Below are 24,478 nucleotides of genomic sequence, written 5' to 3'. Positions count from 1 at the left end.
GAAACAGACATACTGCACTATAACAACAGAAACAGACATACTGCACTATAACAACAGAAACAGACATACTGCACTACAACAACAGAAACAGACATACTGCACTACAACAACAGAAACAGACATACTGCACTACAACAACAGAAACAGACATACTGCACTATAACAACAGAAACAGACATACTGCACTATAACAACAGAAACAGACATACTGCACTATAACAACAGAAACAGACATACTGCACTACAACAACAGAAACAGACATACTGCACTACAACAACAGAAACAGACATACTGCACTACAACAACAGAAACAGACATACTGCACTATAACAACAGAAACAGACATACTGCACTACAACAACAGAAACAGACATACTGCACTACAACAACAGAAACAGACATACTGCACTATAACAACAGAAACAGACATACTGCACTATAACAACAGAAACAGACATACTGCACTATAACAACAGAAACAGACATACTGCACTACAACAACAGAAACAGACATACTGCACTATAACAACAGAAACAGACATACTGCACTACAACAACAGAAACAGACATACTGCACTATAACAACAGAAACAGACATACTGCACTATAACAACAGAAACAGACATACTGCACTATAACAACAGAAACAGACATACTGAAACATTCCAGGACCTCAGCAGCAAATCAGAACCACAGAAAGAGAATATATAGATACTACAAACAACGTATAATCGATGTATTTTATAATCTAAGTATTTCTGTGTCCAAATCTCTTTGTTTTAATTAACATACAGGCAAAAAGATGGACAGAATATGTACATGACATCGTAGTCCTCTTGGCATGTTTTCCCCCAAGATTTTTATGAATTGTGATGTATTATTCCTGAGAAGAGGTGGACGTATGTCTGGAATCAGATCATGGTGACTTCCAAAGCTCCCTCATTGTAGTTATTTTGGTTAAATTATTTTTAAATGTGACACCTTTCATGTGGAAATCGTCACCCTATCCAGCTAGTCTTCCATTTTGTCCTCTCTTGTGGACCAGGATGACTCATTATATTATGTCTGCCGTGTGTATTTTGATGCCTGGTTCTGGAAAAGACTCTCTAGTCTTTGCTCTCTCTCTCTCCCTCTCTCTCTCTTCCCCCCCTCTCCCTCTCTCTCTCTCCCCCCTCTCTCTCTCTCTCTTCCCCTTCTCTCTCTCTCCCCCCCCCCTCTCTCTCTCTTCCCCCTCTCTCTCTTTCTCTCTCTTCCCCCTCTCTCTCTCTCTCTCTCTCTTCTCTCTCTCTTTTCCCTCTCTCTCTCTCTCCCCCCACTCTCTCTCTTCCCCCCCCTCTCTCTCTCCTCTCGCTCTCTCCCCCCTCTCTCTCTCTTTCCCCTCTCTCTCTCTCTCCCCCCCTCTCTCTCTTTCTCTCTGTCTCTGTCTCTCTCTCTCTCTCTCTCTGACAGTGCTATTTCAGGAAGAGTATGGCAAATGATCTAAGCTTTAGCTACAGCCTTACTGTGAAATCAGTTCTCCTCTTCAATTGTCTAATTGTGCCTCTTTATTTATCCCTCCCCGTCTCATTCAGGTAGGTCCCTCCCCGTCTCATTCAGGTAGGTCCCTCCCCGTCTCATTCAGGTAGGTCCCTCCCCGTCTCATTCAGGTAGGTCCCTCCCCGTCTCGTTCAGGTAGGTCCCTCCCCGTCTCATTCAGGTAGGTCCCTCCCCGTCTCATTCAGGTAGGTCCCTCCCGTCTCATTCAGGTAGGTCCCTCCCCGTCTCGTTCAGGTAGGTCCCTCCCCGTCTCGTTCAGGTAGGTCCCTCCCCGTCTCATTCAGGTAGGTCCCTCCCCGTCTCGTTCAGGTAGGTCCCTCCCCGTCTCGTTCAGGTAGGTCCCTCCCCGTCTCGTTCAGGTAGGTCCCTCCCCGTCTCATTCAGGTAGGTCCCTCCCCGTCTCATTCAGGTAGGTCCCTCCCCGTCTCATTCAGGTAGGTCCCTCCCCGTCTCATTCAGGTAGGTCCCTCCCCGTTTCATTCAGGTAGGTCCCTCCCCGTTTCGTTTGCTTCAGTTCAAAAAACGTGTTGCAACAGAATCGGGCTAATGAAAACGCTCCGGGCCTTGCTTGGATTACAAGGTAACCCACCCAGATAACTCTCCCAGGTAACCCACCCAGGTAACCCACCTAGATAACCCACCCAGATAACCCACCCAGGTAACCCACCCAGGTAACCCACCCAGATAACCCACCCAGATAACCCACCCAGATAACTCTCCCAGGTAACCCACCCAGATAACCCACCCAGATAACCCACCCAGATAACCCACCCAGGTAACTCTCCCAGGTAACTCTCCCAGGTAACCCACCCAGATAACCCACCCAGATAACCCACCCAGATAACTCTCCCAGGTAACCCACCCAGATAACCCACCCAGATAACCCACCCAGATAACTCTCCCAGGTAACCCACCCAGATAACCCACCCAGGTAACTCTCCCAGGTAACCCACCCAGATAACCCACCCAGATAACCCACCCAGATAACTCTCCCAGGTAACCCACCCAGATAACCCACCCAGGTAACCCTCCCAGGTAACCCTCCCAGGTAACCCACCCAGATAACCCACCCAGGTCAGTGGTCAGGCTGTGGTCAGGTTGTGGTCAGGCTGTGGTCAGGCTGTGGTCAGGTTGTGGTTAGACTGTGGTCAGGCTGTGGTCAGTGATGTGGTTAGACTTTGGTCAGTGCTGTGGTCAGGCTGTGGTCAGGCTGTGGTTAGACTGTGGTTAGACTGTGGTCAGGCTGTGGTCAGGTTGTGGTTAGACTGTGGTTAGACTGTGGTAAGGCTGTGGTCAGGCTGTGGTCAGGCTGTGGTTAGACTGTGGTTAGACTGTGGTCAGGCTGTGGTCAGGTTGTGGTTAGACTGTGGTTAGACTGTGGTCAGGCTGTGGTCAGGTTGTGGTTAGACTGTGGTTAGACTGTGGTCAGGCTGTGGTCAGGCTGTGGTCAGACTGTGGTCAGGCTGTGGTCAGTGCTGTGGTTAAGCTGTGGTTAGGCTGTGGTCAGGCTGTGGTCAGGCTCTGGTCAGGTTGTGGTCAGTCCTGTGGTCAGGCTGTGGTCAAGCTGTGGTCAGGCTGTGGTCAGGCTGTGGTTAGGTTGTGGTCAGGCTGTGGTTAGGCTGTGGTCAGGCTGTGGTCAGTGCTCTGGTCAGGCTGTGGTCAGGCTGTGGTTAAGCTGTGGTCAGGTCGTGGTCACGCTGTGGTTAGACTTTGGTCAGTGCTGTGGTCAGGCTGTGGTTAGACTGTGGTCAGTGCTGTGGTCAGGCTGTGGTTAGGCTGTGGTCAGGCTGTGGTCAAGCTGTGGTCAGGCTGTGGTCAGGTTGTGGTCAGTCCTGTGGTCAGGCTGTGGTCAGGCTGTGGTCAGGTTGTGGTCAGGCTGTGGTCAGGTTGTGGTCAGGCTGTGGTCAGACTGTGGTCAGGCTGTGGTCAGGCTGTGGTCAGGCTGTGGTCAGGTTGTGGTCAGGCTGTGGTTAGACTGTTGTCAGTGTTGTGGTCAGGCTGTGATCAGGCTGTGGTTAGACTGTGGTCAGGTTGTGGTCAGGCTGTGGTTAGGCTGTGGTCAGGTTGTGGTCAGGCTGTAGTCAGGCTGTGGTCAGGTTGTGGTCAGGCTGTGGTCAGGCTGTAGTCAGGCTGTGGTCAGGCTGTGGTCAGGTTGTGGTTAAGCTCTGGTCAGTGCTGTGGTTAGGCTGTGGTCAGGTTGTGGTCAGGCTGTGTTCAGGCTGTGGTCAGGTTGTGTTCAGGCTGTGGTCAGGCTGTGGTCAGGTTGTGGTCAGGCTGTGGTCAGTGTTGTGGTCAGGCTGTGGTCAGGCTGTGGTCAGTGTTGTGGTCAGGTTGTGGTCAGGCTGTGGTCAGTGTTGTGGTCAGGTTGTGGTCAGGCTGTGGTCAGGCTGTGGTCAGGCTGTGGTCAGGTTGTGGTCATGCTGTGGTTAGACTGTGGTCAGGCTGTGGTTAGACTGTGGTTAGACTGTGGTCAGGTTGTGGTCAGGCTGGCTGACTGACATGGTAGGGCAGCTTGAACCCAGGAAGGATGATGGGCTCTTGGTGGATTTGTTCTGTAGCCTATCAGACCTGCACTCTGCTGCTCGACATAGAGGCTCGTCAATTACTGCAACATGCTATTCTAATCAAATCACATTGTGACTAAACATGACAGGTACTCTAGGCTCTACAAGTTCCCCCTATAAAGACCCTACGGAAGTTTACACTAGACCTTCTGTTACAGCATGTGTATGAGAATAACCCTCTCTCTAGTCTACGAATGTTCAATTATCGGGTGTGGTTAAATGGTTTAGAATACAACATACAGCCTCTATAGCACTACAGTTCCCACAGCACCCTGCACAGAGTAAAAGCGTATGATTCTAACGGTAGAATCCTATTCGTTAACGGATTGTTACATCACTACACATCTACACGCCTTTTTCTGGCGCTGACGCAATCCAGGGAAAGTGGTAACGTTGGGGAGGGAGTGTCCCGTCCGCACGCACAGACAGCAGGGAGCAGCTGCAGCAAGAGGACCTCTGGTAACATTCCACTGTATTGCTAAAAGTGACATACTTTCGTTTAAAACTTTAACAATTCTAGAATAGCATTGTATCAACGACAGCTAAAATGGTAGATCGCGAGCAACTGGTGCAGAAAGCCAGGCTGGCCGAACAGGCTGAGAGATATGATGATATGGCAACAGCCATGAAGTCGGTAAGTTCTGCTTTGGAATCATATTTCTGAGTTTAATAAGCGATCATAAATATCCGCCACTAACAGTGTCATTTCCTCACGTAAAAAAAAAAAAAAAAAGATATATACATTTACATACATATTAATTGCGATGTATCCTATGGCAATCATTGTTGCCTGCTTATTGTATTCCATATTTAATTAGATGCATATTCGATGTATTAAACATGCCTTGAAAGATCATTATTGTGACAAAACCTTTAGCTTGAATAAGACAAGGGATAGCCAATATATCATGCCATTTACATTTTCGGGAACATGACTGGCATATCCGTTATTTTTTTATCCAGCAACTGTTTGCACCACATTCGTTATCTAAATTAAAGGCATGTTTATTGAAACTTTGAGTTATGGTCACGTATTGCCTTATAGTATAAAGTGATTGTCAGTGTGGCATAATGCTGTCAGATGAAGGAAAACCGAATGCGGACTGTTTGATCTTGGGGCGGTGCCTTTTTTGTTGCCAGGTTGCTTTTTAATCAGCTAGACAGCATGGCAACAATGATGGAGACTAATAACGGATCAATCATCTTGCTCTGGAGATGAAACGTGTTTGTAATAATTGTTGATCTCACTGAATTAAATGGGAAACATGGATAATATTGGCAAGGAGAGGCAGTGGAATATTCGTGTAAAAATGATGTGCTTTTTGGGGTAGACACCAGAGAGAACAAGCAATTCCCTGGTGCTGTCGCCTTACTTTAAGCTACTGTTTAAGAGCGACAAGGTTGGAGGCAGAGATCGCTCAATTCCCCGATTGTGATACTGATCTCTAACCATGACAATTTCCCGATTGTGATACTGATCTCTAACCATGACAATTCCCTGATTGTGATACTGATCTCTAACCATGACAATTCCCTGATTGTGATACTGATCTCTAACCATGACAATTTCCCGCGAATATCCATTTTGTGTTAGTTCTGTGAGGCACCACACGCAAAGTCAGTAGCACGCGCTGTGTAGAAGAATAAAGCAAAACGTTATAGCTGACCCGTTGTAGCCTGTATCGATTGGCGCAATATACAATGTGTCCGTAAAATATGATCCTGGGAACGTGAAACGTGGGTGGTAGCAGAAATCCTTCTAGAACGTTCTTTGGTTGTCATATTGCAGTGGATGCAGACTGGAGCGTGTTAGAATGGTCGGAATGGTTCTGAATTCCTTCTCAAAGATAACCGGCATTGTAGCAGCCAATGCTGTATCACTGCACCCTCCTCGACCTCGTCAGAAAGGAAGGCGTAGCAGGTACTTTGTACGAGGCGTGTCGCAGAATGTGCCAAGGTGCAGTACCCGTATTGCACCATTTCGGGAATCGGACTCAGCCCTTTTTATCCGTGGCATTACTATTCAGACATGCATAGGGGGCTTGATATAATCAGAATGAGGATATTGACTACTCGGTGTATAAACACTAGCTGAGATAGTGGATGATATGGTCAGGTCAGTATGGGGTAGCCGTCCCTGGCCTGGGATGTATGTCCAATGTGGTAGCCTGTCTAGCCTATATCTCATCTTTATCCTGACCAAACAAACATGAATGTACAATCTACCCAACACAGGAGGTTGGTGGCACCTTAATTGGGGAGGATGGGCTAGTGGTAATGGCTGGAGCAGAATCAGTGGAATGGTATCAAATACATCAAACACATGGTTTATTATTATTATTTGACCCTGCTGGTCATTTATGAACATTTGAACATCTTGGCCATGTTCTGTTATAATCTCCACCCGGCACAGCCAGAAGAGGACTGGCCACCCCTCATAGCCTGGTTACTCTCTAGGTTTCTTCCTAGGTTTTGGTCTTTCTAGGGAGTTTTTCCTAGCCACCGTGCTTCTACACCTGCATTGCTTGCTGTTTGGGGTTTTAGGCTGGGTTTCTGTACAGCACTTTGAGATATCAGCTGATGTAAGAAGGGCTTTATAAATAAATACATTTGATTTGATTTGGTTTCCAGGTGTTTGATGCCATTCCCGTTTGCTCCGTTCCAGCCTTTACTATGAGCCGTCCTCCCCTCAACAGGCTCAACTGATACCCAGTAGTATATTGGGTCTCTATTACATCAATAGAATCGAGAGGGAAGAGAGCATAGCAGGCTATTCACCTTAATGAGTAGACAAGCCAATAGGGATTGACTGTATCCACCTCTGAGAAAATGCTCTGTCACAGACTACTAGTCCATAGAGGGCATCGCATAATTGCCTTGAACAGGGAGCTCTAATGTTGAACGGTAGGTTGTCACTAAGGAGTTACTGTAATAACACAGACACAGAGTCCATTGCAGAAGCTGGCTGTAGTATTAGCAGCCAGTCAGTATGTAATGTACATGAATCATGTTCTCCAGGGTTAAGGTCATTATGAAATGTACATGAATCTCGCTCTCCAGGATAGTAGGCCAATGTGGTGTAATTGGAGACCGCAATCTGGGCAATCTGGGCGTTTGATACTAATATCAAACGCCCATTGGTGCCTGCCATTAGTCAGTCCATTGATACCTGCCATTGGTCAGTCCATTGGTGCCTGCCGTTGGTCAGTCCATTGGTGCCTGCCATTGGTCAGTCCATTGGTGCCTGCCATTGGTCAGTCCATTGGTGCCTGCCATTGGTCAGTCCATTGGTGCCTGCCATTAGTCAGTCCATTGATACCTGCCATTGGTCAGTTCATTGGTGCCTGCCATTGGTCAGTTCATTGGTGCCTGCCATTGGTCAGTCCATTGGTGCCTGCCATTAGTCAGTCCATTGATACCTGCCATTGGTCAGTTCATTGGTGCCTGCCTTTGGTCAGTCCATTGGTGCCTGCCATTGGTCAGTCCATTGGTGCCTGCCATTGGTCAGTCCATTGGTGCCTGCCATTGGTCAGTCCATTGGTGCCTGCCATTGGTCAGTCCATTGATACCTGCCATTGGTCAGTCCATTGATACCTGCCATTGGTCAGTTCCAGTGCTCTGAGACTGATGGTTTCTCGACACAGATCATTGGTTTACATAGCAGGTTAGGATAACTAACGTGGAAGGCTAGGATAATTTATGTGGCAGGTTAGGATAACTAACGTGGAAGGCTAGGATAATTTATGTGGCAGGTTAGGTGGATGAGCGTGGCAGGTTAGGAGAATGAGGTTAAGGTTAGAAAAAGGGTTAGGGTTAGGCTTAGCTACAAAGGTACTGTTGTCGCATGATGCGAAATAAATGGCCACAGACCAATAGCGAGCATTAATGGGAATAATTTGACATCAAGAAACACCGATAAACGCCCCACAGCATTTCCCAAAGTCAGCCCCCCCCCCCCCCCCCCCTCGGGGGCACATTTTTGTTCTTGCCCTAGCACTACACAGCTGATTACAATTAATCAAAGCTTGATGATGAGTTGATGAAAACGTTCACACAGGGGGCCCAGGACCAGGTTTTGGGAATCCTGGTCTAGCAGGTTGCTTTAGGATCAGGTGGTGGTAATGTCAGGGGAGGGGGGCTTTTGCTCCACGCTCTAAATTAAGGCTGACTCAGAGAGGGAGGAGGGGAGCCCTCATCCTAGCCTGAGGACTCGTAACTAAATTCTTCCGCTGCTCTGTCATTCGCTACATACTTTAATCTGAGACATCATTGAAGTTGTTTGTGGTGAAGGGTGTTGTAAAAAACAAAGTCATCGGTGATTGGATCATCTCCAACCGATCAGAGAATCAAAGCCACACTTTACCCACCTACGTGTGTTCAGGCTCTGGCCCAACCCATCGGTTTCTGGACCAATCAGACGGCCCCAAATGTGTTCGCATTCAGTGAAGGGTCGGGAAGGCACCCAGATCCAGACTCATTGCAGAGAAGGAACTAACATCCGTGCGCATAGCGTAGCGTTTTGCCGGATCAAGGTAGCCAGGCAACCCCCATCCTTATCCTTATGCCCCAACCCCCATCCTAATCCCCAGCCCCAATCCCCATCCTTCTCATTATGCCCCAACCCCCATCCTAATCCCCAGCCCCAATCCCCATGCTTCTCATTATGCCCCAACCCCCATCCTAATCCCCAGCCCCAATCCCCATCCTTCTCATTATGCCCCAACCCCCATCCTAATCCCCAGCCCCATCCCCCATCCTAAACCCCAACCCCCATCCTAATCCCCAACCCCATCCTAATCCCCAACCCCCATCCTAATCCCCAACGCCCATCCTAAAACCCAACGCCCATCCTAAAACCCAACCCCCATCCTAAAACCCAACCCCATCCCAATCCCCAACCCCCATCCTTATCCTCAAACTCCATCCTTATCCCCAGCCCCAACCCCCATCCTAATCCCCAACCCCCATCCTAATCCCCAACCCCCATCCTAATCCCCAGCCCCAACCCCCGTCCTAATCCCCAACCCCCATCCTAATCCCCAGCCCCCATCCTTATCCCCAACCCCATCCTAATCCCCAACCCCATCCTTATCCCCAACCCCCATCCTAATCCCCAACCTCCATCCTTATCCCCAACCCCCATCCTGCCTCAGTATGTTGTGAATATACTGCCCCATCCTGATAAATCCTGCCTCTGCTGTGAATATACTGCCCCATCCTGATAAATCCTGCCTCTGTTGTGAATATATTGCCCCATCCTGATAAATCCTGCCTCTGTTGTGAATATACTGCCCCATCCTGATAAATCCTGCCACAGTATGTTGTGAACATACTGCCCCATCCTGATAAATCCTCCCTCTGCTGTGAATATACTGCCCCATCCTGATAAATCCTGCCTCTGTTATGAATATATTGCCCCATCCTGATAAATCCTGCCTCTGTTGTGAATATACTGCCCCATCCTGATAAATCCTGCCACAGTATGTTGTGAATATACTGCCCCATCCTGATAAATCCTCCCTCTGCTGTGAATATACTGCCCCATCCTGATAAATACTGCCTCTGTTGTGAATATACTGCCCCATCCTGATAAATCCTGCCTCTGTTGTGAATATACTGCCCCATCCTGATAAATAATGCCTCTGTTGTGAATATACTGCCCCATCCTGATAAATAATGCCTCTGTTGTGAATATACTGCCCCATCCTGATAAATACTGCCTCTGTTGTGAATATACTGCCCCATCCTGATAAATCCTGCCTCTGCTGTGAATATACTGCCCCATCCTGATAAATCCTGCCTCTGTTGTGAATATATTGCCCCATCCTGATAAATCCTGCCTCTGTTGTGAATATACTGCCCCATCCTGATAAATCCTGCCTCAGTATGTTGTGAATATACTGCCCATCCTGATAAATCCTCCCTCTGCTGTGAATATACTGCCCCATCCTGATAAATCCTGCCTCTGTTGTGAATATACTGCCCCATTGTAAAGGTTTTCTTCCAGGGGTGAAGGAGAGGACCAAAATGCAGCGCGGCTAGTGTTAAACATGTTTAATACAAAACAAGTGAACACTACAAACAACTTACAAAATAACAAACGTGAAAACCGATACAGACCTATCTGGTGCAGAACACAAACACAGAGACAGGTAACAAACACCCACAAACTCCCAACACAAAACAAGCCTCCTATATATGAGTCTCAATCAGAGACAACGACTACCATCTGCCTCTGATTGAGAACCCACACTAGGCTGACATAGAAACAGACAAACTAGACACACAACATAGAATTCCCACCCAGCTCACGTCCTGACCAACTAAACACATACAAAACAAGAGAAAACAGGTCAGGAACGTGACAGAACCCCCCCCTCAAGGTGCGAACTCCGGGCGCACCCCTAAAAACTCAAGGGGAGGGTCTGGGTGGGCATCTGTCCGTGGTGGCGGCTCCGGCGGTGGACGAGGACACCACTCCACCATTGTCTTTGTCCCCCTCCTTAGCGTCCTTTGAGTGGCGACCCTCGCCCCCGACCATGGTCCAGGAACCTTCACTAAGGCCCCTCCTACATAGAGGAGACAGCTCTGGACAGAGAGGTAGCTCCGGACAGAGGGATAGCTTAGGACAGAGGGACAACTCTGTACTAATGGCAGCTCCGGACTGGGTGGCAGCTCCGGACTGGGGGGCAGCTCCGGACTGGGTGGCAGCTCCGGACTGGGTGGCAGCTCCGGACTGGGTGGCAGCTCCGGACTGGGTGGCAGCTCCGGACTGTAGGGCAGCTCCGGACTGAGTGGCAGCTCCGGACTGTAGGGCAGCTCATGACTGTAGGGCAGCTCATGACTGTAGGGCAGCTCATGACTGTAGGGCAGCTCATGACTGTAGGGCAGCTCATGACTGTAGGGCAGCTCATGACTGTAGGGCAGCTCATGACTGTAGGGCAGCTCATGACTGAAGGGCAGCTCATGACTGTAGGGCAGCTCATGACTGTAGGGCAGCTCATGACTGTAGGGCAGGTCCTGACTGTAGGGCAGCTCCTGACTGGCTGGCGGCTCTGGCAGCTCCTGACTGGCTGGCGGCTCTGGCAGCTCCTGACTGGCTGGCGGCTCTGGCAGCTCCTGACTGGCTGGCGGCTCTGGCAGCTCCTGACTGGCTGGCGGCTCTGGCAGCTCCTGACTGGCTGGCGGCTCTGGCAGCTCCTGACTGGCTGGCGGCTCTGGCGGCTCCTGACTGACGGACGGCTCTAGCGGCTCCTGACTGACGGACGGCTCTAGCGGCTCGGGACAGACGGGCGGCTCTAATGGCTCGTGGCAGACAGATGGCTCAGAAGGCGCTGGGCAGACGGATGGCTCAGAAGGCGCTGGGCAGACGGATGGCTCAGAAGGCGCTGGGCAGACGGATGGCTCAGAAGGCGCTGGGCAGACGGATGGCTCAGAAGGCGCTGGGCAGACGGATGGCTCAGACGGCGCTGGGCAGACGGATGGCTCAGACGGCGCTGGGCAGACAGATGGCTCAGACGGCGCTGGGCAGACAGATGGCTCAGACGGCGCTGGGCAGACAGATGGCTCAGACGGCGCTGGGCAGACAGACGGCTCAGACGGCGCTGGGCAGACAGACGGCTCAGACGGCGCTGGGCAGACAGATGGCTCAGACGGCGCTGGGCAGACAGGCAGTGCAGAAGGCGTTGGGCAGACGGACAGTTCAGACGGACAGTTCAGCCCAGCGCCTTCTGAGCCATCCGTCTGCCCAGCGCCTTCTGAGCCATCCGTCTGCCCAGCGCCTTCTGAGCCATCCGTCTGCCCAGCGCCTTCTGAGCCATCCGTCTGCCCAGCGCCTTCTGAGCCATCCGTCTGCCCAGCGCCTTCTGAGCCATCCGTCTGCCCAGCGCCTTCTGAGCCATCTGTCTGCCACGAGCCATTAGAGCCGCCCGTCTGTCCCGAGCCGCTAGAGCCGTCCGTCAGTCAGGAGCCGCTAGAGCCGTCCGTCAGTCAGGAGCTGCCAGAGCCGCCAGCCAGTCAGGAGCTGCCAGAGCCGCCAGCCAGTCAGGAGCTGCCAGAGCCGCCAGCCAGTCAGGAGCTGCCAGAGCCGCCAGCCAGTCAGGAGCTGCCAGAGCCGCCAGCCAGTCAGGAGCTGCCAGAGCCGCCAGCCAGTGGGCAGACGGGCAGTTCAGGCGCCGCTGGGCAGACGGCAGACTCTGGCCGGCTGAGACGCACTATAGGCCTGATGCGTGGTGCCGGAACAGGAGGTACCGGGCTGAGGGCACGCACCTCAGGGCGAGTGCGGGGAGAAGGAACAGTGTGTACAGGGCTCTGGAGACGCACAGGAGGCTTGGTGCGTGGTGCCGGAACTGGAGGCACTGGGCTGGGGCGGGAAGGTGGCGCCGGATATACCGGACCGTGAAGGAGGACACGTGCTCTTGAGCACCGAGCCTCCCCAACCTTACCAGGTTGAATGGTCCCCGTAGCCCTGCCAGTGCGGCGAGGTGGAATAGCCCGCACTGGGCTATGCAGGCGAACCGGGGACACCACCTGTAAGGCTGGTGCCATGTACGCCGGCCCGAGGAGACGTACTGGAGGCCAGATATGTTGGACCGGCTTCATGACACCCGGCTCGATGCCCAACCTAGCCCTACCAGTGCGGCAAGGTGGAATAGCCCGCACTGGGCTAAGCACGCGTACTGGGGACACCGTGCGCTCCACCGCATAACACGGTGTCTGACCAGTACGACGCCCTCTCACTCCACGGTAAGCCCGGGGAGTTGGCTCAGGTATCCAACCCGGCTTCGCCACACTCCCCTTTAGCCACCCCCCAAGAAATTTTTGGGTGAGCCTCTCGGGCTTCCAGCCTCTCTTACGTGCTGCCTCCTCAATCCACCGCTCCTGGGCTGTGGCTGCCTCCTTCACCTCCCGAGAGCGGCGATTCTCTCCAACCCTTCCCCAGGGTCCTTTTCCGTCCATGATCTCCCAAGACCATTCCTCCTGTGTCCAGTAGTCCTGTGTACTGGGCCGCTGCTGCTCCCCGTTGCTACGCTGCTTGGTCCTGGTTTGGTGGGTGTTTCTGTAAAGGTTTTCTTCCAGGGGTGAAGGAGAGGACCAAAATGCAGCGCGGCTAGTGTTAAACATGTTTAATACAAAACAAGTGAACACTACAAACAACTTACAAAATAACAAACGTGAAAACCGATACAGACCTATCTGGTGCAGAACACAAACACAGAGACAGGTAACAAACACCCACAAACTCCCAACACAAAACAAGCCTCCTATATATGAGTCTCAATCAGAGACAACGACTACCATCTGCCTCTGATTGAGAACCCACACTAGGCTGACATAGAAACAGACAAACTAGACACACAACATAGAATTCCCACCCAGCTCACGTCCTGACCAACTAAACACATACAAAACAAGAGAAAACAGGTCAGGAACGTGACACCCATCCTGATAAATCCTCCCTCTATGTTGTGAATATACTGCCCCATCCTGATAAATATTGCCTCAGAATGTAGTGAATACAATGCCCCATCCTGATAAATCCTGCCTTTATGTTGTGAATATACTGCCCCATCCTGACAAATCCTGCCTCAGTATGTTGTGAATATACTGCCCCATCCTGATAAATCCTGCCTCAGTATGTTGTGAATATACTACCCCATCCTGATAAATCTTGCCTCAGTATGTTGTGAATATACTGCCCCATCCTGATAAATCCTGCCTCTATGTTGTGAATATACTGCCCCATCCTGATAACTCCTGCCTCAGTATGTTGTGAATATACTGCCCCATCCTGATAAATCCTGCCTCAGTATGTTGTGAATATACTGCCCCATCCAGATAAATCCTTCCTCTCTGTTGTGGATATACTGCCCCATCTTGATAAATCCTCCCCCTATGTTGTGAATATACTGCCCCATCCTGATAAATCTTGCCTCAGTATGTTGTGAATATACTGCCCCATCCTGATAAATCCTCCCTCTGCTGTGAATATACTGCCCCATCCTGATAAATCCTGCCTCTGTTGTGAATACAATGCCCCATCCTGATAAATCCTGCATCTATGTTGTGAACATACTTCCCCATCCTGAAAACTCCTGCCTCAGTATGTTGTGAATATACTGCCCCATCCTGATAAATCCTGCCTCAGTATGTTGTGAATACAATGCCCCATCCTGATAAATCCTGCCTCTATGTTGTGAACATACTTCCCCATCCTGAAAAATCCTTCATCTATGTTGTGAACATACTGCCCCATCCTGAAAAATCTTGCCTCAGTATGTTGTGAATATACTGCCCCATCCTGATAAATCCTGCCTCTGTTGTGAATACAATACCCCATCCTGATAAATCCTGCCTCTATGTTGTGAACATACTTCCCCATCCTGAAAAATCCTGCCTCTATGTTGTGAATATACTGCCCATCCTGATAAATCCTGCCTCTGTTGTGAATATACTGCCCATCCTGATAAATCCTGCCTCTGTTGTGAATATACTGCCCATCCTGATAAATCCTGCCTCTGCTGTGAATATACTGCCCATCCTGATAAATCCTGCCTATGTTGTGAATATACTGCCCATCCTGATAAATCCTGCCTCTATGTTGTGAACATACTGCCCCATCTTGATAAATCCTGCCTCAGTATGTTGTGAATATACTGCCCCATCCTGATAAATACTGACTCAGTATGTTGTGAATATACTGCCCCATCCTGATAAATCCTGCCTCAGTATGTTGTAGCAGAGACCTAGTACCATGAACCTGCTTTCGTACCAACACAGTTACCTACTCTTGTTTTTTTATTCATGCCTTTTGGGTTATACAACTTTTATGTATTGTATTTTTAGAAGCCTGCAGCAGCTGCAATGAGAGAGAGAGAGGGAACAATCTATCTAAAAAACTGCAGTCGTGTATGGTTATATAACAACAAAGAGCTACTTGAAGCAACCCCCTCCCCTTACACACACACACACACACACACACACACACACACACACACACACACACACACACACACACACACACACACACACACACACACTTCCTCTCTCTCTCTCTCTCTCTCTCTCTCTCTCTCTCTCTCTCTCTCTCTCTCTCTCTCTCTCTCTCTCTCTCTCTCTCTCTCTCTCTCCTTAACCAGACATCCTCACAGCTCGTGACGTCAGGCAGCGCACGCCGTCTCTGTGCTCTGCAGCCTGAGAGAGGGAGAGGGTCTGCAGGAGAGATGTCACTTTAGCTTAGAGATAAAGAGGGAAAACAAGGTAGCGAGGCGAGAGCGAGGAAAGTAACGGTGAGAGAGCTGGGGAGAGAAAGAGAGAGGTGGTGGGTGTGAGTGATGGAGAGAGAAAGAGAGAGGTGGTGGGTGTGAGAGATGGGGAGAGAGAGAGAGAGAGGTGGTGGGTGTGAGTGATGGAGAGAGAAAGAGAGAGGTGGTGGGTGTGAGTGATGGAGAGAGAAAGAGACAGGTGGTGGGTGTGAGAGATGGAGAGAAAGAGAGAGGTGGTGGGTGTGAGTGATGGAGAGAGAAAGAGAGAGGTGGTGGGTGTGAGAGATGGAGAGAAAGAGAGAGGTGGTGGGTGTGAGGTGAGTGATGGCGAGAAAGAGAGAGGTGGTGGGTGTGAGAGATGGAGAGAAAGAGAGAGGTGGTTGGTGTGAGAGATGGAGAGAAAGAGAGAGGTGGTGGGTGTGAGTGATGGAGAGAAAGAGAGAGGTGGTGGGTGTGAGAGATGGGGAGAGAGAGAGAGAGGTGGTGAGTGTGAGAGATGGAGAGAGAGACAGAGGTGGTGGGTGTGAGAGATGGAGAGAGAGAGAGAGGTGGTGAGTGTGAGAGATGGAGAGAGAGAGAGGTGGTGGGTGTGAGAGATGGGGAGAGAGAGAGGTGGTGGGTGTGAGAGATGGAGAGAGAGAGAGAGAGAGGTGGTGGGTGTGAGAGATGGGGAGAGAGAGAGGTGGTGGGTGTGAGAGATGGGGAGAGAGAGAGAGGTGGTGGGTGTGAGAGACGGAGAGAGAGAGAGAGGGGGTGGGTGTGAGAGATGGGGAGAGAGAGAGAGGTGGTGGGTGTGAGAGACAGAGAGAGAGAGAGGTGGTGGGTGTGAGAGACGGAGAGAGAAAGAGAGAGGTGGTGGGTGTGAGTGATGGAGAGAGAGAGAGAGGTGGTGGGTGTGAGAGATGGGGAGAGAGAGAGAGGTGGTGGGTGTGAGAGACAGAGAGAGAGAGAGAGAGGTGGTGGGTGTGAGTGATGGAGAGAGAGAGAGGTGGTGGGTGTGAGAGATGGGGAGAGAGAGAGAGGTGGTGGGTGTGAGAGATGGGGAGAGAGAGAGGTGGTGGGTGTGAGAGACGGAGAGAGAGAGAGGTGGTGGGTGTGAGAGACGGAGAGAGAAAGAGAGAGGTGGTGGGTGTGAGAGACGGAGAGAGAAAGAGAGAGGTGGTGGGTGTGAGAGATGGAGAGAAAGAGAGAGGTGGTGGGTGTGAGTGATGGAGAGAAAGAGAGAGGTGGTGGGTGTGAGAGATGGAGAGAAAGAGAGAGGTGGTGGGTGTGAGTGATGGGGAGAAAGAGAGAGGGGGTGGGTGTGAGTGATGGAGAGAGAGAGAGAGAGGTGGTGGGTGTGAGAGATGGGGAGAGAGAGAGAGGTGGTGGGTGTGAGAGACGGAGAGAGAGAGAGAGGGGGTGGGTGTGAGAGATGGGGAGAGAGAGAGAGGTGGTGGGTGTGAGAGACAGAGAGAGAGAGAGGTGGTGGGTGTGAGAGACGGAGAGAGAAAGAGAGAGGTGGTGGGTGTGAGAGACGGAGAGAGAAAGAGAGAGGTGGTGGGTGTGAGAGATGGAGAGAAAGAGAGAGGTGGTGGGTGTGAGTGATGGAGAGAAAGAGAGAGGTGGTGGGTGTGAGTGATGGAGAGAAAGAGAGAGGTGGTGGTTGTGAGAGACGGAGAGAGAAAGAGAGAGGTGGTGGGTGTGAGAGATGGAGAGAGATAGAGAGGGGGTGGGTGTGAGTGATGGAGAGAGAGAGAGAGAGGTGGTGGGTGTGAGTGATGGAGAGAGAAAGAGAGAGATGGTGGGTGTGAGTGATGGAGAGAAAGAGAGAGGTGGTGGGTGTGAGTGATGGAGAGAAAGAGAGAGGTGGTGGGTGTGAGAGACTGAGAGAGAAAGAGAGAGGTGGTGGGTGTGAGAGATGGAGAGAGAGAGAGAGAGGTGGTGGGTGTGAGTGATGGAGAGAGAGAGAGAGGTGGTGGGTGTGAGAGATGGAGAGAGAGAGAGGTGGTGGGTGTGAGAGATGGGGAGAGAGAGAGAGAGGTGGTGGGTGTGAGTGATGGAGAGAGAAAGAGAGAGGTGGTGGGTGTGAGTGATGGGGAGAGAGAGAGAGAGGTGGTGGGTGTGAGTGATGGGGAGAGAGAGAGAGAGGTGGTGGGTGTGAGAGATGGAGAGAGAGAGAGGTGGTGGGTGTGAGAGATGTGGAGAGAGAGAGAGAGGTGGTGGGTGTGAGTGATGGAGAGAGAGAGAGAGAGGTGGTGGGTGTGAGTGATGGAGAGAGAAAGAGAGAGGTGGTGGGTGTGAGTGATGGAGAGAGAGAGAGAGGTGGTGGGTGTGAGTGATGGAGAGAAAGAGAGAGGTGGTGGGTGTGAGTGATGGAGAGAGAGAGAGAGAGAGGGTGGTGGGTGTGAGTGATGGAGAGAGAGAGAGAGAGAGAGGTGGTGGGTGTGAGTGATGGAGAGAAAGAGAGAGGTGGTGGGTGTGAGAGACGGAGAGAGAAGGAGAGAGGTGGTGGGTGTGAGAGACGGAGAGAGAAGGAGAGAGGTGGTGGGTGTGAGAGATGGGAGAGAGAAAGAGAGAGGTGGTGGGTGTGAGAGATGGAGAGTTGGGGAGAGCCAGGGACATGTAGATTGGGGCCCACTCTTGTGTCAGCCCTGCATTAGCCTACGTCCAGCCTTCTGAAGGGTTACAGAGGTGGAACAAAACGAGTGAGTTGGGAGCTTCTTAGTCCTCCCCCTGACTCTTCCTTCATTAACCCAACTCCTCCCCTTGGCAACACCCTCTTATAGGCTTTTACTACTATCTCACGTCTATAGACATCAGACATGTGTGTGCCTGAGGAATGACGCAGAGTAGACAGCCATTAGCCCTCGGAGAGAAATAATGGATCTTTTGGATTTCTGTTGCTTTTGTTGTTTGGAGTTGACAGCAGCTAGTTTGGGGATGAGTCACGAGAGAGCTAGGGACGATTGATGAGCTTTACGGGCAGACAGAGGACTCTTTTGTGATCCCCGCACCACAGCTTCCAGTTAGTCCTTTTAGTTTCACCCCAAATGCTGCTTAAACACCCCCAGGCTCCATCAAACTGCACACAGAGATATACAAATGGTATCCACGAGTTCACCTGACTCTGGGGAGGAAGATAAAGGGCCTCAATGCCAAAATCCCAAAGTATCCCTTTAAAACTGCAACTTATTTTTTTGAATCCCAATGGCAAAATGTGTAGAATTGCAGGAAATTAACTCTCAGACATAATAATAAAAATAAAAAATGCTGTCAAGAGGGGGGAACGCTCAAATGTTTTTCTCAAAAATGTCACTTAGGGTCTCCAAAAGGCTGGGGCCGGTGCTGACTGCATGTGTGGGTATGGACGTGAATAAGCAGACCCGCGAGCCACTGCGGCCCTTCGTGAGTTCAGATTTTTTTGTGGCCCCCACCCCCATCAAAGTTGCCCATCCCTGAATTAGCCCATAGACCAGTGATATTTCAACGTTTTCAGCAGGGCCCCCATTTTTTTCTGCCACAATTTCTGGGAACCCCAAATCAAATGACACAACCTTAATTTTAATACATTTTTACCTAAAAAATTACCTTAAATGCATTGCATTTTCATCTCTTATCAAAATCAAAATAAACCAATAAATACATTTACTTAATAAAATTGTGTTTTTCTATTTATCTTTCGCAAAAAAACATTTGTATATTGTCCCATAAAATAATAATTTTTTGTTCCTAATTTTGGCGATCCCACTGTAGTTTCCCGTGACACAGACTTTAAATATCACTGCCATAGAGGGAATCGTCTTCTACACATCGATTTGTGGACTGTGTATGTGTGTGTGTGTTAGCTCATTCTAACCCCCAATCACTAACCACTACCCCACTATACCCCAACCCACTACCCCACTATACCCCAACCCACTACCCCACTATAACTCAACCCACCACCCCACTATACCCCAACCCACTACCCCACTATACCCCAACACACTATACCCTAACCCACTACCCCACTATACCCCAACCCACTACCCCACTATACCCCAACCCACTACCCCACTATACCCCAACCCACTACCCCACTATACCCCAACCCACTACCCCACTATACCCCAACCCACTACCCCACTATACCCCAACCTACTACCCCACTATACCCCAACCCACTACCCCACTATACCCCAGCCCACTATACCCCAACCCACTACCCCACTATACCCTACCCCACTATACCCCAACCCAACCCACCACTCCACTATACCCCAACCCACTACCCCACTATACCCCAACCCACTACCCCACTATACCCCAACCCACTACCCCACCGCACTACCTCCACTGGTCATTGTCCTTCTCTTCTTGGCAGTATATCCAGCTGTGGAGACAGATGGTAGAGTCTGGCTGTCCAAAACAAAGCAGATCTCTGTCAGTCCGCACCCCTTCCTGTTAGCTGGCCACAAGCGAGTCATCTAGCCAGAGGGGAAGGTTGGGATTGGCCAGATGTATCGGGAGGGGAAGATAAGTTGTTTTGACATTGAATGTACTTTATCAATGAATGAGTGTAGTGTTATTTATCCTGATTTCACAAGGTAAGTTGACTGTTTTACAGAAACAACCTGGGGAAGAATGAGCCAATTGGAAGCTGGGGATGATTAGGTGGCCATATTGGGAATTTGGCCAGGACACCCCTACTCTTACGATAAGTGCCAAGGGATCTTTAGTGACCACAGAGAGTCAGGAAACTCGTTTTAACATCCCATCCGAAAGACAGCACCTTTACACAGGGCAATGTCCCCATTCACTGCCCTGGGGCATTGGGATCTCCACAGACCAGAGGGAAGAGGGCCCACTACTGGACCTCCAACACCACTTCCAGCAGCATCTGGACCAAACAGGACCGGCCCTGCTTAGCTTCAGAGCCAAGCCAGCAGTGGGATGCAGGGAGGTGTGCTGCTGGCAGGAGGAGTTAGGTGTGAAATCAGTATTTATGTATATTAATGTTGTCTGTGTGTTTGAGGATAGACATACCTGTGCAAGGTACAGTATCATCAGTTGAACATGGTGTTTTATGTATTCGATTTTTGCGGGAATTTTTTGCGGGTGATTTGGTGACTCAATGTATTCACGACCTATACTGAGAGAGCGAGTTGGAGGGGGATTTTGTTTCTTGGGTACCCAGTCCATGGCTCCAAGAACAAAAAAAAACAAATCCCACTTGGATATCTGGGTAGAAGAGGAAACCAATGAAGGCAAAGTAATCTCTTTTTTATTTATTTGATTTTTATCAAGGGCTGAAGTCATCATAGGCAGCTTGGAATGTTAGACTTGGCTATGACTCATAGATTACTTGCTCTGATTATGGGACTGTACTGTAAGCTGTGATCTGATTCTGGAAGGGTTCTAGAACCCGTCTTATGTGGTTAGGGGAAGGAGATTTATGCTGCAGAAAAAGGGTCTGGGAAATGGATCTGTTCCAAACTATAGAGAGAGAGAGAGAGAGAGCAATGAGAAAGATTAGAAAATAAATCGGAGTGAGCAATCTCTTCCCTTCTCAATCAAATGAAAGCTGACATGGAAAGATAACAGGAGTGATTTATGCCTAAGACGTCACTGGATAGGCAGGGCTGGTTAGTGTTGGGCTGGTTAGGGTAGAGTGTAGTGTTGGGCTGGTAAGGGTAGAGTGTAGTGTTGGGCTGGTTAGTGTTGGGCTGGTTAGGGTAGAGTGTAGTGTTGGGCTGGTTAGGGGTAGAGTGTAGTGTTGGGCTGGTTAGGGTAGAGTGTAGTGTTGGGCTGGTAAGGGTAGAGTGTAGTGTTGGGCTGGTTAGAGTAGAGTGCAGTGTTGGGCTGGTTAGGGTAGAGTGTAGTGTTGACCTGGTTAGGGTAGAGTGTAGTGTTGGGCTGGTTAGGGGTAGAGTGTAGTGTTGGGCTGGTTAGGGCAGAGTGTAGGGTTGGGCTGGTTAGGGTAGAGTAGAGTGTAGTGTTGGGCTGGTAAGGGTAGAGTGTAGTGTTGGGCTGGTTAGGGTAGAGTGTAGTGTTGGGCTGGTTAGTGTTGGGCTGGTTATGGTAGAGTGTAGTGTTGGGCTGGTAAGGGTAGAGTGTAGTGTTGGGCTGGTTAGTGTTGGGCTGGTTAGGGTAGAGTGTAGTGTTGGGCTGGTTAGGGGTAGAGTGTAGTGTTGGGCTGGGCTGGTTAGGGTAGAGTGTAGTGTTGGGCTGGTAAGGGTAGAGTGTAGTGTTGGGCTGGTTAGAGTAGAGTGTAGTGTTGGGCTGGTTAGGGTAGAGTGTAGTGTTGACCTGGTTAGGGTAGAGTGTAGTGTTGGGCTGGTTAGGGGTAGAGTGTAGTGTTGGGCTGGTTAGGGCAGAGTGTAGGGTTGGGCTGGTTAGGGTAGAGTAGAGTGTAGTGTTGGGCTGGTAAGGGTAGAGTGTAGTGTTGGGCTGGTTAGGGTAGAGTGTAGTGTTGGGCTGGTTAGTGTTGGGCTGGTTATGGTAGAGTGTAGTGTTGGGCTGGTTAGGGGAAGAGTGTAGTGTTGGGCTGGTTAGGGTAGAGTGTAGTGTTGGGCTGGTTAGTGTTGGGCTGGTTAGGGTAGAGTGTAGTGTTGGGCTGGTTATGGGTAGAGTGTAGTGTTGGGCTGGTTAGGGTAGAGTGTAGTGTTGGGCTGGTTATGGGTAGAGTGTAGTGTTGGGCTGGTTAGGGTAGAGTGTAGTGTTGGGCTGGGCTGGTTAGGGGTAGAGTGCAGTGTTGGGCTGGTTAGGGGTAGAGTGTAGTGTTGGGCTGGTTAGGGTAGAGTGTAGTGTTGACCTGGTTAGTGTTGGGCTGCTTATGGTAGAGTGTAGTGTTGGGCTGGTTATGGGTAGAGTGTAGTGTTGGGCTGGTTAGGGTAGAGTGTAGTGTTGGGCTGGTTATGGTAGAGTGTAGTGTTGGACTGGTTAGGGGTAGAGTGTAGTGTTGGGCTGGTTAGGGGTAGAGTGTAGTGTTGGGCTGGTTAGGGGTAGAGTGTAATGTTGGGTTGGTTATGGGTAGAGTGTAGTGTTGGGCTGGTTAGGGTAGAGTGTAGTGTTGGGCTGGTTAGGGTAGAGTGTAGTGTTGGGCTGGTTAGGGTAGAGTGTAGTGTTGTCCTGGTTAGTGTTGGGCTGCTTATGGTAGAGTGTAGTGTTGGGCTGGTTATGGGTAGAGTGTAGTGTTGGGCTGGTTAGGGTAGAGTGTAGTGTTGGGCTGGTTATGGTAGAGTGTAGTGTTGGGCTGGTTATGGGTAGAGTGTAGTGTTGGGCTGGTTAGGGGTAGAGTGTAGTGTTGGGCTGGTAAGGGTAGAGTGTAGTGTTGGGCTGGTTAGGGTAGAGTGTAGTGTTGGGCTGGTTATGGGTAGAGTGTAGTGTTGGGCTGGTTATGGGTAGAGTGTAGTGTTTTGCTGGTTAGGGTAGAGTGTAGTGTTGGGCTGGTTAGGGTAGAGTGTAGTGTTGACCTGGTTAGTGTTGGGCTGGTTAGAGGTAGAGTGTGGTGTTGGGCTGGTTAGGGTAGAGTGTAGTGTTGGGCTGGTTAGGGTAGAGTGTAGTGTTGGGCTGGTTAGGGTAGAGTGTAGTGTTGACCTGGTTAGTGTTTGGCTGGTTATGGTAGAGTGTAGTGTTGGGCTGGTTAGGGTAGAGTGTAGTGTTGACCTGGTTAGTGTTGGGCTGCTTATGGTAGAGTGTAGTGTTGGGCTGGTTATGGGTAGAGTGTAGTGTTGGGCTGGTTAGGGTAGAGTGTAGTGTTGGGCTGGTTATGGTAGAGTGTAGTGTTGGGCTGGTTAGGGGTAGAGTGTAGTGTTGGGCTGGTTAGGGGTAGAGTGTAGTGTTGGGCTGGTTAGGGGTAGAGTGTAGTGTTGGGTTGGTTATGGGTAGAGTGTAGTGTTGGGCTGGTTAGGGTAGAGTGTAGTGTTGGGCTGGGCTGGTTAGGGTAGAGTGTAGTGTTGGGCTGGTTAGGGTAGAGTGTAGTGTTGACCTGGTTAGTGTTGGGCTGCTTATGGTAGAGTGTAGTGTTGGGCTGGTTATGGGTAGAGTGTAGTGTTGGGCTGGTTAGGGTAGAGTGTAGTGTTGGGCTGGTTATGGTAGAGTGTAGTGTTGGGCTGGTTATGGGTAGAGTGTAGTGTTGGGCTGGTTAGGGGTAGAGTGTAGTGTTGGGCTGGTTAGGGTAGAGTGTAGTGTTGGGCTGGTTATGGTAGAGTGTAGTGTTGGGCTGGTTATGGGTAGAGTGTAGTGTTGGGTTGGTTATGGGTAGAGTGTAGTGTTGGGCTGGTTATGGGTAGAGTGTAGTGTTGGGCTGGTAAGGGTAGAGTGTAGTGTTGGGCTGGTTAGGGTAGAGTGTAGTGTTGGGCTGGTTATGGGTAGAGTGTAGTGTTGGGCTGGGCTGGTTATGGGTAGAGTGTAGTGTTTTGCTGGTTAGGGTAGAGTGTAGTGTTGGGCTGGTTAGGGTAGAGTGTAGTGTTGACCTGGTTAGTGTTGGGCTGGTTATGGTAGAGTGTAGTGTTGGGCTGGTTAGAGGTAGAGTGTGGTGTTGGGCTGGTTAGGGTAGAGTGTAGTGTTGGGCTGGTTAGGGTAGAGTGTAGTGTTGGGCTGGTTAGGGTAGAGTGTAGTGTTGACCTGGTTAGTGTTTACATTTACATTTAAGTCATTTAGCAGACGCTCTTATCCAGAGCGACTTACAAATTGGGTTGGGCTGGTTATGGTAGAGTGTAGTGTTGGGCTGGTTATGGTAGAGTGTAGTGTTGGGCTGGTTATGGTAGAGTGTAGTGTTGGGCTGGTTAGGGGTAGAGTGTAGTGTTGGGCTGGTTAGGGGTAGAGTGTAGTGTTGGGCTGGTTAGGGTAGATTGTAGTGTTGGGCTGGTTAGGGGTAGAGTGTAGTGTTGGGCTGATTAGGGTAGAGTGTAGTGTTGACCTGGTTAGGGTAGAGTGTAGTGTTGGGCTGGTTAGAGGTAGAGTGTAGTGTTGGGCTGGTTAGGGGTAGAGTGTAGTGTTGGGCTGGTTAGGGGTAGAGTGTAGTGTTGGGCTGGTTATGGTAGAGTGTAGTGTTGGGCTGGTTAGGGGTAGAGTGTAGTGTTGGGCTGGTTAGGGTAGAGTGTAGTGTTGGGCTGGTTAGAGGTAGAGTGTAGTGTTGGGCTGGTAAG

The 24,478-nt window shown here is 50.3% G+C and overlaps 1 protein-coding gene across 1 annotated transcript in view; it reads left to right on the top strand.

Annotated features, from left to right (window-relative positions):
* Window positions 1-4,470: 4,470 nt before the first annotated feature.
* ywhag1 (3-monooxygenase/tryptophan 5-monooxygenase activation protein, gamma polypeptide 1) overlaps window positions 4,471-24,478 on the top strand; it is a 38,843-nt gene continuing 18,835 nt past the window's right edge. The window contains exon 1 of the mRNA XM_071339724.1: window positions 4,471-4,735. Within this exon, the coding sequence (XP_071195825.1) occupies window positions 4,649-4,735 (87 nt within the window). The 5' untranslated portion in view covers window positions 4,471-4,648. The remainder of the gene's footprint in view (window positions 4,736-24,478) is intronic.

Source organism: Salvelinus alpinus, chromosome 13 (genome assembly GCF_045679555.1).
Source record: "Salvelinus alpinus chromosome 13, SLU_Salpinus.1, whole genome shotgun sequence".
NCBI lineage: Eukaryota > Metazoa > Chordata > Actinopteri > Salmoniformes > Salmonidae > Salvelinus > Salvelinus alpinus.
The sequence above is the reverse complement of the archived record's forward strand: the minus strand, read 5'-3'. Positions and strand labels throughout refer to the sequence as shown.